We start from the raw sequence: 15,760 nt of genomic DNA, 5'->3' as shown, positions 1-15,760 counted from the left end.
TCTCATATGGATCTAGGCATAAGAAAAGTGTGGGTGGGTTTTTTTTCACTAGAGAATGGCTAGGTTTCCTCTCTCAAGGCTTTTTGGAATATGATAGGGAAAAGTCTGAACCTTAAACCCTTAAGGGGTTTTATATAGGGCTTCCTATGAGTTTTAGTGACTTGAGCCCAAACTGAGCTTAGGTAAACTAATATAGCCTAATTGTGCCCTTATGCACACTTATGAACCATAAACTTAAAATCTTCAAAACAAATGTGCCACCATGAACTAGGAGCTTGGGAGGGGACCACTAGGACCCATAGAAAAAATACTAGCTCTCTCAAAATCCAATTATGAAGTTGATCTAAAATTCTAATAAAGAGAATCAAATGCACTCTAGTATCCTATGAAATCAAGTGCCCTACCATCTATTGCATGTAAACTCCCCATGAACTAGTGTCGATACTCTCACAAAGTAGTGTTATCAACCTATCAAGATTACCTCTTCATTCCTTGCGTTATATATCCACCTATTATGTGATGAATTGACATACTCTAACTCTAAGGAGCATATGTCAAAATCTCACTAAAGGAATTGCTATGCCCATAGTCTTCCTGATCACATGTCCTTTGGATAACCCAATGAGACATACTATCTCAATCTCATGAGATATCATAATGCCAATATTGAGAATATCTATTGTCACTAGTCCCCATCAATAGTGAACCAATTCATAGGGACATATGACCACATTAGGGTCTCACCTATAGGTCAAATCCTCTTATTGATGTTAGCACATAATAGCTTCTCAAGGTTGAAAGTCCATGTAGTATGGTAATTTGGTGAATCATGACAACCTGATATCTTGAGGTCATGACTCACCATAGGTCCTATCCAATGTGTAACCATACACACTAGTGCATTCACCATGGGAAACCTATTTTAGCGACCAAGACGAGTCATTCCTCCAATTAGGAGTTGGTGCACTATAGTCTATGCTAGATTGCCCAAATCTATGAATCAATTGTGAACAAATAATCATCTTATAAGGAACCTATGACTTGTATCTCTATGAAACTCCTAATACACCCGAGTTATGTACAATGCGAGTGATATAGGTGTGTATGCTCAGGTAACAAATTAATGCAAATGAGATATTAAAGGAATCTAGATACATAAATGGATAAATTTATTAATGAATTGACCATTTGTTACATCATGTCATACTTTCCAAGGTTATATTCCAACAGTTGGCTCATTTTCCATTGTGTTACTAGAACTTCTATATTGATAAGCATAATGACCGTATTTGTTACAATTATAACATTAAATTTGGGATTTATCATACCTTTTCCTTTCATTTTGCCTTGAGTTGTGCCATCTTCCATGTTCTCTTGATGAATATGAGTTTTTGCTTATTCTTTTATTGTTTAATGAATTGAAACCACTCTTCCTCTATCATGTTAGCCATGTCTACGATCACATCTATGAATATTAAAACTTCTTTCATCAAAGTTTTCTTCATTCTTTCCTAGTGTATTTTTGAAGAATTTTTTCTATTTTTTCATGGTTCTTCCTTTTTAATATTTTTTCATGATTTCACAATGGGGATATAAGTTGATTGATGGTCATAACATCTAAATCTTTAGATTTTTCAATGGCCATAACATATAATCAAACTTTGAATCTAGAGATCACAATATTTTTTTCAATCACACGAGTATCATTTAAAATTTCATTTATTTATTTTAATAAATTTGCAATACTCAATAATCTAGAAAATCATCAAATATTGATTCCAATTCTTTTATATCGAAACCTTCATACTCTCCTTTAAGAGTTTGAAGAACTTTTTATTTCTTATAATCTTTCTTGTGTGTATTTTGTAATATCTCCCAGATTCCCTTGTAGGTGATTGTAGTTGAAATCTTCTTAAAAGTACATTCATTCATGGCTAGATAGATTTTGGTGAGAGCTTTCTGCTCTCTTATTGGTAACTCCAAATTGCTCCATTCTCAGGCCTTAGATTTTGTTAGGTATGAAACTATTCTTAGAGCTAGTGGAAACAAAGCATTTAAAACATTAGTAGGATCTAAATCTATGAGTTAAAAGTGCTTATTGAAGATTTGGGGTGTTCCTAGATCAATTTCTTGCAATGAAGATGATTTTCGAATGTTGTAGTAGTCATTGGAGATCTTGCAAACCATTGATCTTCCACTTGATGACATTTTTTTAAAGCTAAGTATTTAGATGGTAGAGATTTGGAGGGTGGAGACTAGGGTTCTCTTTTTGGAACATAAGTGATGATGTCAAAAATTTGAAGCCTTAACTATTGAGAGGCTATTTATAATAGGTTTCCAATTGGATTAAGTGACTTGATCCCACCTTAGGCTTGGGTCGCTTAATTTAACCTAAAAGGGTCTTAATTGATTAATTGAGGCTTCAATTAATTAATTAACCTAGTCTAAAGATTTTGTTTACTAGCCCTTGTGTAACCTTACGTGGTTATCAAAACGCCTTTATGCATATAAGTGAATTAAGAACTAATCTAACCCTCATAAATTGTGTCATCAAGGTATATAAACTTAAGTAGAGACCACTAAGACCCATTAGATGGTATTGAGTCCTTATGAATATAATTCTATGGTTAACTCAACATCCTACCATAGAGAGTCAATTGTACTCTAGTACCATATGTATGTTACAATGAGTCTCTAACTGGTCAAGTTTGTGACCTGTTATCCATTACATATAGTTTCTTCATGAATTGGTGTTTGTAATCTAACAAGGTGAAAGCTATCAACCCCTTAAGATTACCTATATCATTCTTGAGTTATAGATCTTTTTATTCTGTGATCAATATGAAATTAGCTACCTTATAAAGAGCTTATGTCAAGTTCCACTTGAGAAACTACAATGGTCATAATTTACTTGAATACATGTCCTTAGGATCACCCAAGATGACACACTATCTCATTCCCATGAGATATCATGGTGTCTCAATTGAGAATACCTATTGCTATCGACTTCCATCAACAGTAACCTAATCCATAGGAAATATATGATCACTCTAGGATCTCATTGTAAGGCATTTTGGATTACTCTATTACTTATGTCATGATTAGGTTAGGTGTGTTATTCTTTCTAGGGTTTTATAAACCCTATGCACAGTAGAAAATGTGAATTCAAAACTTTTCTAGGATTTAGAAAATAAGTTTAGTGTGCTTACCAATGATTTGGATGTTCTCAATTTTTTTCTTTCGGTAATGAACAAAACAATGTTGTCGGAAGTCTCATAGAGCCATGATCTTCCATTCAATGACTCAACCTCAAACCTTGAAACTTAGATAGTGAAATTTTTTTAAGTTGGAGGGTAGGGCTCTCTTTCTCTATATGGAATATGGAGAATGTTAGAAGAAGAAGAAGACTTAAACCCTAATCCTTAAGGTGGTATTTATAAGGTTCCTATTGGGTTTATGTGACTTGAGCCCACCATAGGCTTAGGTCACTTAATCTACCCCAAATGTGTTTTAATTGATTAATTAACCAAATAAGGTTGTCAATTAATCAATAGCCTAATTCAGAGATATCGTTCACTAACCCTTATGTAACCTTATGAAATTATCGAAATGCTCTTATGCACATAAGTGAACCAAAAGCTAATCCAACCCTAATAAATCATGTTATCAAGGTATATGAGTTCAAGAAAGGACCACTAGAACCTATAGGAAAATATTGGTTCTTATAGAATCCAATTTTAAAGTTGATCCAACAACCCACTACAAAGAATCAATTATGCATTAGTACCCTATGTAAATAACAATAAAACAATAAGTGTTCGAGCCCATGACTTGTTATTCATTGTTTACAGTCTCCTCATGAACTAGTGTTTGTATTCTAAAAAAGTGAAAGTTGTCAACCTCTTAACATTACCTTTACTCTCCTTGAGCTCTAGATCCTCTTATGGTGTGATCAATTGACACATCTTAGCTCACAATGAGCTAATGTCAAGTTCCACTTAAGGAACTACTATGACCATAGTTTTCCTGAACATATCTTTTTAAGATCACCTAAGAAGACACAATATCTCAATCCCATGAGATATCATGGTGCCTTTATTAAGAATACTTGTTGATTTATTTCATCAATAGTGTTCCAATCCATAAGGAATATATTATCACTTTAGGATCTTACTCATAGATTAAATTCATTACTAACTTTAGCATACACTCAGTATTCTCTTAAGGTTAAGAGAAAATACAAAATAGTAGTTTAGTGAAATCATAACTACTCAATAGCCTTACATCATGATTTAATATGAATCTTATCAAATTTGTAACCATACATACTAGTGCACTCACCATGGGAAACCCATCCTGAAGACTTGTCATCCCTTAATTAGGAGGTAGTGCACTACAACCTCAAATGGGTTACCTAAGCCTACGAAACGATTGTGAATAGATCATCTACTTGCAAGGAACCCATGACTTGGATCTTTCATGCAACTCTTAAGGCACCTAATTTATGTACAATGCAAGAGATGCAAGCCAAAATGCTCATAAGTTACAATGCATGGAATAAGAATAGATAAAAGTAAAATTGAAGCTTTATTAAATAAATAATTAACTTTGAATTTGTTACATCATGTCATGTTTTTAAGGCTTTATCCTAACAACTTCCCACTAGCCCTTAAAGCATCATGTTACTATAGCAAGCAAGGTACACATTTGACACGCATATGCTATCCCTATAACCATCAAAGACTCTTTGTCAATGTTTTGGTGAAGGGATCCACCAGGTTTCCCACAAAGGGTATCTTCCCAACCACTATATCACCTCTTTGAACTATCTCTTGAATCAAGTAATACTTTCTTTTATTGTTTTTACCCTTTTAGTGATTCCTTGGTTCTTTAGACTATACTGTAGCCCCACAATTGTCACAAAATAGTATCATTGGTTGTACAACCAAGAGGGTTACCCTAAGTTCCATAAGAAACTTCCTAAGCTAATCAACTTATTTTGCAATCTCAAATACTGCAATGTACTAAACTTCTATAGTGGAGTTAGGAATACAAGATTGGTTCACACTTCTCCAACTAACAACCACACTACCAACAGTAAATATGAAATAAGAGATAGATTGACAAGAATCCTTATCAGACCAATAGTCTGAATCAGTGTACCCTCTAAGTACTTGATCCCAAGAATATATTGTGCTTCTCTTAGATCCTTCATTTGAAATTGAGTAGACAATTGGATCTTGATAAATGACAATAACCTTGCACCATTACCCATGAGTAACATGTCATCTATGTACAAGATCATAATGACCACCATGTTTCATTGCAACTTCTTGTATATACAAGGTTCATTCTCATTTTGATCAAAATTAAAGGTTTTGACTACCTAATTGAAACATTTGTTCCATGAGTGGGATGCTTGCTTCAATCCATAAATGGATTTATGCAACTTATATACCATATGTTCTTGGTTTTTTACTATAAAAATATTTGATTGCATCATATAGATGCTGTCATCAAGATTGTCATTCAAGGATGCAGTCCTAACATCCATTTGCCATATCTCATAATCAAGATGTGTCACAATGGACATGTATGATAAACATAAGCAGGGCTACTAATAAGAAGGTCTCTTCATACTTGAAACCAAGTTTCTGACTATAACCTTTCACTACAAGCCTAGCCTTATAAGTCTCAATCCTTCCATCTACTCCTTTGTTCCTCTTGTAGGCCCACTTGCACCCTATGGGTTGTATCCCTTTAGGTACTTTTACAAGCTCCCACACTTGGTTAAAATACATGGATTCTAACTTTACCTCCATAGCTCTTTGCCAAAGATGTGCATCCACATCACTCATTGTTTCATCATAATCTATGGGATTAATCCTATGTTTCTCCAGAATAGCCTCAAAAGACACTCCCAAATACATAAATTAGCCTGGTTGCATAAGAACCTTCTCACAACAATGAGACATTGGTGTATTAGAAATTGGAATGGTTGGTATTAGATTCATAGTTTTTATGCTATTATTAAGAGTCTTATTTAGTGCTCTTAAAATGTCTTCATTTCTAGTCCTATTACTCATGGTATAGTCATCTTCCAAAAATCTAGCCTTTGTATTAACAAACACCTTCTAATCGACCTAGCCATAAAAGTAATAACTAACCTACAAACTGACAAACTTCTAACCCTGGTCTCAACTTATCTACCTTTGGTTTCAGCACGTGTGCTAAACACCCTCATATGAGAATATGGTGTAAACTAGGTTTACTGCCCATCCATATCCTTGTAGGAGTCGAATGTACCTACTTAGATGGAACTAAGTTATGAAGATATCTAATAGTATCTAAGACATCCCAAAAAGGATATAGAGAGTGTTGAAAAACTCATTCTGGATTTCACCATGTCCATAAGAGTTTGACTTCTTCTTTTCGCCACTCTGTTTTGATGTGGAGTCCTAGGAGGACTCAACTTACATATAATCCCATACTTCTTCAAGAAATTAAGAATGAAACTCAACTAATATATATTCTCCACCTTGATCGGATCAAAGTACCTTGAGGCATTTACCTAACTAGTTCTTCAATTTTGTTTTAAATTCCTTGAATTTATTCAAGGCATCATATTTCCTATGCAAAGGGTAAACATAACCATACCTAGAGTAATCATCCGTAAAAATGATAAAATACTCATACCCTCCACATGCTTGAACATTAAATGGTCCACAAAAATTAGTGTGCACTAACTTTAGACATTCTTTGGCTTTAACACCCTTAGTATTAAAGGGTTTCCTAGTCATTTTACCTTTTAAATAGAATTCATAGACTTGAAATTCTTCTAAAACTAGTGAGTGTAATGTTTCAAACTTAACCACTCTTTGGATCTTATTTAGATTAATATGACCTAGGCGTAGATGACATAAATATGTTGGATTAGTGTTAGACATCTTTCTCTTTAATGAGATATGATAATTTTCAACAACATACAAGATAGAAATAGGAGTGATATGAAAAATATTGTCAACCAGTAGACTTGAGCAAATAAATGAATCATTCTTTCTAATAGAAACAATTTTATTGAAATAAACTAAATAACTTAATTTATTTAAACTAGAAATTGAAATCAAATTCTTTCTAGACTCAAGTACATAAAGACAATCCTTGAGTTATAAATGTTTATTATTCTCTAATACTAGAGTAATGTCTCCCACTATTAGCACAACAATGCTCACAACAGATGCTAGAGTAAAATACACTTTTTCCTCATTCAACCTTCTTTTAGTTGAAACCCTTATAAAGAATTACAAATATGGTTGTGGCCCCGAAATCTATCCACTATGAATTGGTAGAGTCTAACACTAAACATGATTCACCTAAAAGTAAATGAAACATACCTTCTGATCTCTTCAGGAACATAGTACATTCCTTATTTCGATGACCTTTCTTAACCTTTGGTCTTACCTTTCTCAACCTTTGTCTTTCCTTGCTTGGTTTTCTTGAAAGTATTTTTCTTTTTCTTCTTATTATGAGAAGAACTTAAAAGGTCTTTCACCATCATGTGAATACCTCTAGCATTCTTGATAATTCTCTTAATCATTTAGAGTTCCCTTACCAATTCAAGCAAACTCACCATTAACTTATTCATAGTGTAATTAAGGTTAACATTCTTGAATGAATTCAATAAAGTCTCTAGGATCATATCAACCTAGGTTTCCCTATTTATCTCAACTCCAAAGATCTTCATCTCATTAAAGAGTGCAATAATGTGAATTATATGATCTTTAACCAGAGTTCCTTTTGTCATTTTAGTGTTCATAAAGGACCTAAGAGCAAATTGCGTAGTTGGCTTAGCCTTATCACCAAACATCTCTTATAGGCTTAAGAGAATCTCACAAGTATAATACAATGGGCCTTTTCATCCACTCTTTGCTACTAGGAATGAGTACTTTTTTATTCCTGCGTGGTAAACTCTTTGGGAATGGAAAGAACAATCTTCTGAGTTACTTGTTTCAATCGTTCTATTATGAGCACTATGTCTAAGTTTTTTTCCTGTCAACATAATTCAATTTAATTAACTTATTATTAGTAAGAATTAGGGTGATATGGTTATAAGACGTGATTCTTGTCACGAATAAAACATTCCATGCATTAATAAAGGAAACTGAGTATTCAATGCAAGATAGTAATTAATTTAGCAAAAATGTAGTATTCTCTAACTAGATATATCTATGCCAAGTATCCTGTATCATAAGAATCAAGCCTACTCTAAGCAGGTCATGATTCTTATTACTAGTGTATAAATTCACTCTAATTAATCAACCAACCTTAAACCTTAAAAGGTTATCCCTAAGACATTGATTAACATACCTTTTGTGTTTAGCCCTCAAACTTTGCAAGTTAGACCACTTTAGGTGATTCTACCACTTCACATTTGAGTTAAGTGTTCAACCAAGATTCTTGACATCAATGATACCAAGTGGAAAGTTCCATCATCAGGATTAGTCACTCCTATTACAAATATATAAGTCTTGTCCAAACGTCCATATCCTTTGATTCGTTGGGTTGCCCCATCTTTAGGATGGTGATGGGCCTAAAATCAAGATAAGCTTGATCTTAGAGATTGCGAGCTTACCTATAGCCCTTTCCCACTTAATATTTCGAAATAAGAGACTAAGAAAATTTAGTAACCTTCTTTAAAAAAATTATCTATCATGCGATTTTCCAAGGCCCTTATTTGTTACTTGAATTGGAACATTTGTGCTAAATAGGAATTGCATTCATATTCATTGTCCTTGAACTTTCCTTTCCCAATCATAGTTCTTCTTCTCTCGAGAGGAGAGGTTCTCCTTCTCTTAAGGTGGGAGAGCCTGGAGAAACACCTAACCTAATACAATAAGAAAGTTCCAAAATGAATGACAATTCAATAATAGCAACATCCAATTCTCAATAAATATATTTGGAAAGAATCCTCATGAAAATTTATTTTCTATAAGAAAGTCCAAAATTACCATTTTTGAAAAATATTTCATATCATATGAAATATTTAATAAAAACATAAAAGGAAATTAAATAAAAGAGGAAATCCTATAGCCATAGGGAACCTATTTCTTATTTGGTGACCCAAATATTTAGATTTTGAAAATCCAAATATACTAAATTAAACTTACAACAAAAATAGGGTTTGTGGCTTTACAAAATACCAAAAATAACCGTGAAAACCCTAAAAACCCTAAAAAGGTCGTTGGAGCTACCCGGAGCACTTGAAATAACTTTAGGTGTTGGAAATGACACTTGAAGTGCTTCGAGCACTGATACAACTTTGAGCATTGGAAGGACTGCTTGAGTGTTGTGATCGCTCAAGCAATATATATAGCTGCTCAAGTGTTGTGAATGCTCAAATGCTATATAGTTGTTCGAGTGCTATGGTTGCTCAAGTGCTATATAACCTCTTGAGAGTTGCAATTTATAGAATTCAACAACAGATTTTTTCATTTCTGGCCCCCCATTTTCCCTAAAGCAATTTGCTTTTTTTGGTAGGGGAATATGTAAAATCTTCTTATGATTGTCCAAAATGCTTTCATACTCTCCATGGGTTACATAGATTGATTAAAACTTGATTTTTACATCAAAATCCTAACTCTAATAATTTGTAGTTTACAAACCAATTGATGAATAATAAAAAAAAATGGATTTTTACAGTAAACAATACACTCCTTATAGGGTTTAAAACCTATCTAGGAAAAAATGGAGCAATCATGAAACAAAACAATAACAATATATGGTCATCATATTAAAAGAACATAAAATCACATGCACATGCATTCATTCCTATGAATAAAATACCCTATAAAAAATGATTAGCACACCTTAGAAAATATTTAACATACTTTTACTAATCTAGGGCTTTGATACTAGTTATAGGGAATTTTGGATTACTTCATTCCTTATCCTAGGATCAAGTTAGGCGCTTAGTATTCTTCCTAGGGTTTTCTAAACCTTAGGTACAACAAAAAACCTGCATTCAAAACTTTTCTAGGATTTAGAAAACAAGTTTAGTGTACTTACTAATGATTTCGATGTTCCCAAATCTTTTCCTTTCGATGAAGAGAAAAATGATGTTGACGGAAGTTTCGTAGACCCACGATCTTCTACCCTATGACTCAACCTTGAACTAATTAGGCTTAAATGACTTGATCCCACAATGGGCTTAGATCACTTAATCTAGCTTAAAGGGGTTCTTAACCTAACATGGCTATCCAATTAATCAATTAACTCAATCCAGGGATACCATTCACTAACCCTTGTGTAACCTTGCTAAATTATAAAAATGTTTTTATGCACATAAGTTATCCCAAAGCTGATATAACCCCCATAAATTATATCATCAAGGTATATGAGCTCAAGCGATGACCATTGGGACTCATAGGATAGCATTTGCTCCCTTATAATATAATTTGGAAGTTGCAACATCTTATTACAAGGAATGAATTACACTCTAGTGCCTTATGTAAATAACTACGAGATTGTAAGTGCTCGGGTCCATGACCTACTATCCATTGTACACAACCTCCCCATGAATTTATGTCTGTAGTCTAATAAGGTGAAAGTTATTCGCCTCTTAAGATTATGTCTATCATCCTTGAGTTCCAGATCCTGATATGGGTCAAGTTCCACTTAAGGAACTATTATGACCATAGTTTTATTGAACATATCTCCTTAGGATCACCAAACGGAATACATTATCTTAATCCCATGCGATATCATGGTGCCTCTTTTGAGAATACTTGTTTCTATTAGTTTCCATCAATAGTGAGCTAATTCATAAAGGATATATGATCATTTTAAGATTTCACACATAGGTCAAAGCCTCTACTAATTTTGGCACAAGCTTAGTAATCTCTCAAGGTTGAGAGAATATAACATAACAACTTGGTGAATTCATGACTACCTAATAGCCTTACATCATGACTCACCGTAAGTCCTACCAAATATCTAACCATACACACTGGTGCACTCACCATGGGAAACTCATCTCAATGACCAAGATTAACCATCTCTCCAATTAGGAGGTAGTGCATTATACACTTAAATGGGTTGCCTAAGCTTACAAATCAGCTATGAACAAATCATCTACTTGCAAGGAACTCATGACTTAGACTTTCCGCGTAACTTATAATGCACCCAAGTTGTACAATGCAAGAGATGCAGGTTAGAATGCTTATAGGTACAATTCATGGAATAAGGATATATTAATGTGAAATTGGAACTTTATTAAATAGATAAGAAACTTGGAATTTGTTACATTGTGTCATTCTTTTAAAGGCTTTATCCTAACACTCACTCGAAGGTAAAAACCACTACTAAATTTGACACAAACTCGATATTCTCTTAAGGTTGAAAGACAATACAACATAGAAGCTTAGCAAAGTCATGACTACCCTATAGCCTTACATCATGACCCACTGTATGTCCTTCCCCATGGGTAACCATACACACTAGTACACTCACCATGGGAAACCTATCCCAATAGTCAAGACTAACCATTCCTCTAATTAGGAGATGATGTACTACAACTTCAAATGGATTGCCTAAGTCCACAAACCGGGTATGAAAAAATGATTAACTTGTGAAGAACCCATGACTTGGATCTTCTGTGCAATTCCTAATGCACCCAAGTCATGTATAATGCAATAGATGTAGATAAGATTGTTTATGAGAACATAACTCATGAAGCAAGGATAGATAAAAGTTAAAATTAGAATATAATTAAATAATAAATCCATATTTGTTGTATCATGTCATGCTTTTAAGGGTTATCTTAACACTCTCTTTCATATTAAAAAAAAAAAAACCCTTCGATTTGGGGATAAAGCAATTTCATCTTGTGGATTTTTGTGGCATTTCTCTACAACCTCTCATGCATCTTGTAAACCAAGCCAAGCTTTTATCTTGATAATTCAATTATCATAATGGTCTTTGTTGAGTTAAGGACTTGAAATAGATACATCCCACTTACCATTTTTTTTTAATTGTTTATGGCTCTTATACCAATTCATTAGAGTAGTAAGTTTGAAAGAGAAACACATACAATTATTAAAGAAGATTAAAATTATGGAGAATTAAAACTTTATTGTCTTCCACTACTCTTTATTTTTCAAAATATTAGATAATCTCATATTAGAAATACTGACACTTAAAAAATATAGAAACCTTCTAAAACTTGACTACTCAAATATAGAAACTAAAGTAACCACTCCAAATAAAATATTCTCCTTGACTTTTAGGGACTAAATCTAATTCTAATATTTAAAAACTTTCAAAATCAAGTTTAACTTTCTAACAAAGACCCTATAGCCCTAACCATACAAGTAATATTAATTTATATGAGTACTAGTGTGCTTAGTTTTAATTGAAAATGGTTTTAAGATCATTTAGATGTAACAATATTTAGTTTACTCATTTTCCATGAGACATGATCTTTTTGCATTGTTGCATGAGAAATGAACAAGAGAAGCTTTGATTGCATACCAACTTAATTCCTTGGGTATAAGAAAACATACCACACTATCAAGCCTTAACTACCAAAATTAGTCTTACATTAATGGTGATGAAACAACAATAGACATCAAAAACAAACTTCAGCTTAATGAGTTTGAGAATATTAGGTTTTTAACATACATATGAGAATGGTTGTGTGATTCCATGTAATACTTAGAGCTAGTGAGTTGGTTAAATGATTAATACATATAATTCATCTAGCCCATTTCTAGAAATCTAGTAGGTAAAGTAGGGCTTAATATGAGGGACATAATAGGCCTCAAATAATACTCACAACGTTAATACTAACAACACTAAAGGCATGTATCATATTTATATTTCTTTATTTTCATAATGCTACACCTAATTGTTACTTTATAATTTCAGCAACTAGTATATTTCCATCAAAGTTTTGGAAGTGTGAAGATGCAGAAAACCCAAGAGGAAGAAAAACAAATTCTAAGCATCAAGGTGAGTGGTAGATCCACTTTTTAGATTACAATTTAAAGCAACTTCAAGGAAAAATTAGTTTTACTTTTATGAGGGATTTTTCTAGACAAGTCTACAATAAGCTAAATTCCAACCTACATTTTCCAAAAAGAAACTTGCAACTTATAGATTAATGTATTTGCTTCAAAAAGTTACTTCCAAATATGCTTAGAGTTTAACTTTTTTTTATTTTTCATTTTTTATGATTGATGTTTTAATCAACATGTCATAATAGTGATTGAGCATGAAAATTTCCAGGTAAATATATATATTTGAACCTAAAATATGCTTGAATAAATGAAGTTCAACCAATTCCTATATATATATATATTTTTTTTTTCTATAATACTAGTGTTTTTTGTTCTCAATATTCAAATATACTCTTCAATTACTAAAACATATGCTTGTAGCTCACCAATCAATGAATCGAACTCAAGAACGAATGTTGCCACCAAATTATGATATCTGCTTCAAATTCATCAAGTTTGCATACACAACAATGCTGGTCTTCTTAGGAATTGGTATCACACCATCTTACCTATCTAATTTTATATTTTTTTGTTCTTATTTAAAATAATGGCTCAAAATATGCTTTTGTTTTGTATGTCTATCTCAGGATTTGAGAAGATAAAAAAAATAAAAGATATGAAAAAGAAACATTCAAGGGCTCTTCAGCTTGTAGATGAACTACTCCAGCATGGGTCAAAGTCTAAGTATAACCTTAAAGAGCAACCACGACCAAGTAACTCTTCCCCTTCAGATACTAACCAAAATGTGAAAGAAAGAAGTTCTTCAGTAAAATATGAAAAGAAAAAAGATGGGGAGAATGAATTTTCACTTGCTGGAAGTTCCTCAGAAACTACTAATAAGAAAGACGAAGGTTATTTTCTCTTTTCCCTCTCAACTATTTAAATGGCTTGTTGTTTTCTCTATCCTCTAAATAGTACTTCATTATTTTGGAGTTACTTTTTCACTTTGGAGTTTCCTCCACAATGGCCCATTTTGTGATGAAAGAGCATTCCACATCCTTTATCATAGTCCTACCATGTTTTTTATGCCTTGGATTTTGTCATTATCATCATCAATCTGCATGTTTTCATTCTTCTGACATGACAAGAGAGTTGTAGTCACTTTGTGTTTGTTCAAGAATGTCTAAGATTTGAAACTTATACAAAGCTAACCAAACCTAAAACAAAACAAATAGGAAACTTAAAAAAGATGGAATTAAAGCACTTATTAGATTAGAGTGGCTAAGGCATGACAAAGCGTTGTTTTTAATATAGATCTACTCTTTTTTGAGATTAGTATCAAATGCACTAGGGAACTGGTGTCTTACCTCTAGGATTCAATAGCCAAAACCTTTTCTAAGGTGCACTCTTTTTACAAGGTATGTAAAACTTGAGCTATAAAATGGTTGAGTCTTTAAAGAACCTCTAGAAGATATATGGGATGAAGGGGTTGCAAACATAGATGTAGAAAAAGAAAGGTTGTAACATGATATAGCATAAGTAAGGATGTAACACAATCTCTTATGGCTACAAGAAGCTTAGTTTTTGTACAATAGGGATGAAAAAATGTTGAATGGAGCAGGGTTGAATGCAACACTCGATTTGGGTACAGTAGTAGACTTGGATGTTGCAATGGAAATGGTTAACATGAATGTAACATGGATGGAATAATGCCTCAAATGCTATTACAGTGAATAGTAATAGAGAATAGCAAAGGTAGGCAAAGTAGTAGGTAGAGTCAAAGAGTAGTGAGAAAGTAGTGCCAAAGAGTAGTGAGATAGTAAAGCTAAAGAGTTGTGAGAGAGAAAAAAAAGAGATCAGTAAAGCCATCAATAAGAGACTCTGAGGGTGTTGGGAACCTTAGATCCCTTCGTTTGCATACCCTAGTTTGTATAGGTGCATGTAGACTACCTTGAGCCTCTAAATCCTATGCAACAGAAGCAAAAAACATATTTTTACAAATCTAAGATCTAGAGAAAAGGCATTAAAAACACTTTACCTCTTATTCAAATGTTCTTAAATCAATCTCGCTCAATGAAGATGTAGAATGAAGAATTCAAAATTCTCGTACACCCAAGATCTTTCACCCAATGACTCAAACCATGATCTTGGCACTCCAAAGTGTGGGCTTTGGAAGAGAGGAATCCTAGTCTTTCTTTCTCTCTGAAGGTAGAAGACAACCGCCTCTCAAATGTGATGGAAGCCCTAAACCTTAAGGGGGGTATTTATAGGGTTCTTCTATTAGGTTTAAGTTACTTGAGCCCACCAAGGCTTCTAGTTAATCACATAGGGCCATCTAGTTAATCAATCAGCTCACTCCAAAGAACTTGTTCACTATTCCCCGTGTAACCTTGTGCAATTACCAAAATGTCCTTATACACAAGAGTGAACCCAGGGGCAATCCAAGCCTCACCATGCCATCATGGTATATGAGCTCAAAATGGGAACCACTAAGACCCATAGGAGTATTGACTCCTTTAGAATCCAATTTTGAAGTTGATTTAACATTCCACTAAAGAGAATCAATTGCACTATAGTACCCTATATAAATAACAACGAGACGTAGCTCGAGTTTGTGACCTACTATCTATTACATGCAAACTCCCCATGAACTGGTGTTTGTAATATAGCAAGGTAGTACTATCACCTATCAAGATTACCTCTCTAATCCTTAAGTTATATATCCCACTTAGTATGTGATAAATTGATATACTTTAGCTCTAAGG

The 15,760-nt window shown here is 33.3% G+C and overlaps 1 protein-coding gene across 3 annotated transcripts in view; it reads left to right on the top strand.

The window, feature by feature from the left end:
* The window catches only part of LOC117921969, a 32,777-nt gene that overhangs the window by 5,776 nt on the left and 11,241 nt on the right, over positions 1-15,760 (top strand). For 2 of the 3 annotated variants that reach the window (XM_034839917.1, XM_034839918.1), the window contains exons 6-8: positions 12,925-13,008; positions 13,437-13,547; positions 13,643-13,906. The exons of the other annotated variant lie outside the window; for it this stretch is intronic. In XM_034839917.1, the coding sequence (XP_034695808.1) occupies positions 12,925-13,008; positions 13,437-13,547; positions 13,643-13,906 (459 nt within the window). The remainder of the gene's footprint in view (positions 1-12,924; positions 13,009-13,436; positions 13,548-13,642; positions 13,907-15,760) is intronic. 3 annotated transcript variants of the gene reach the window in all.

This window comes from Vitis riparia, chromosome 9, assembly GCF_004353265.1.
Source record: "Vitis riparia cultivar Riparia Gloire de Montpellier isolate 1030 chromosome 9, EGFV_Vit.rip_1.0, whole genome shotgun sequence".
NCBI lineage: Eukaryota > Viridiplantae > Streptophyta > Magnoliopsida > Vitales > Vitaceae > Vitis > Vitis riparia.
This window is presented reverse-complemented; position numbering and strand designations above follow the sequence as displayed.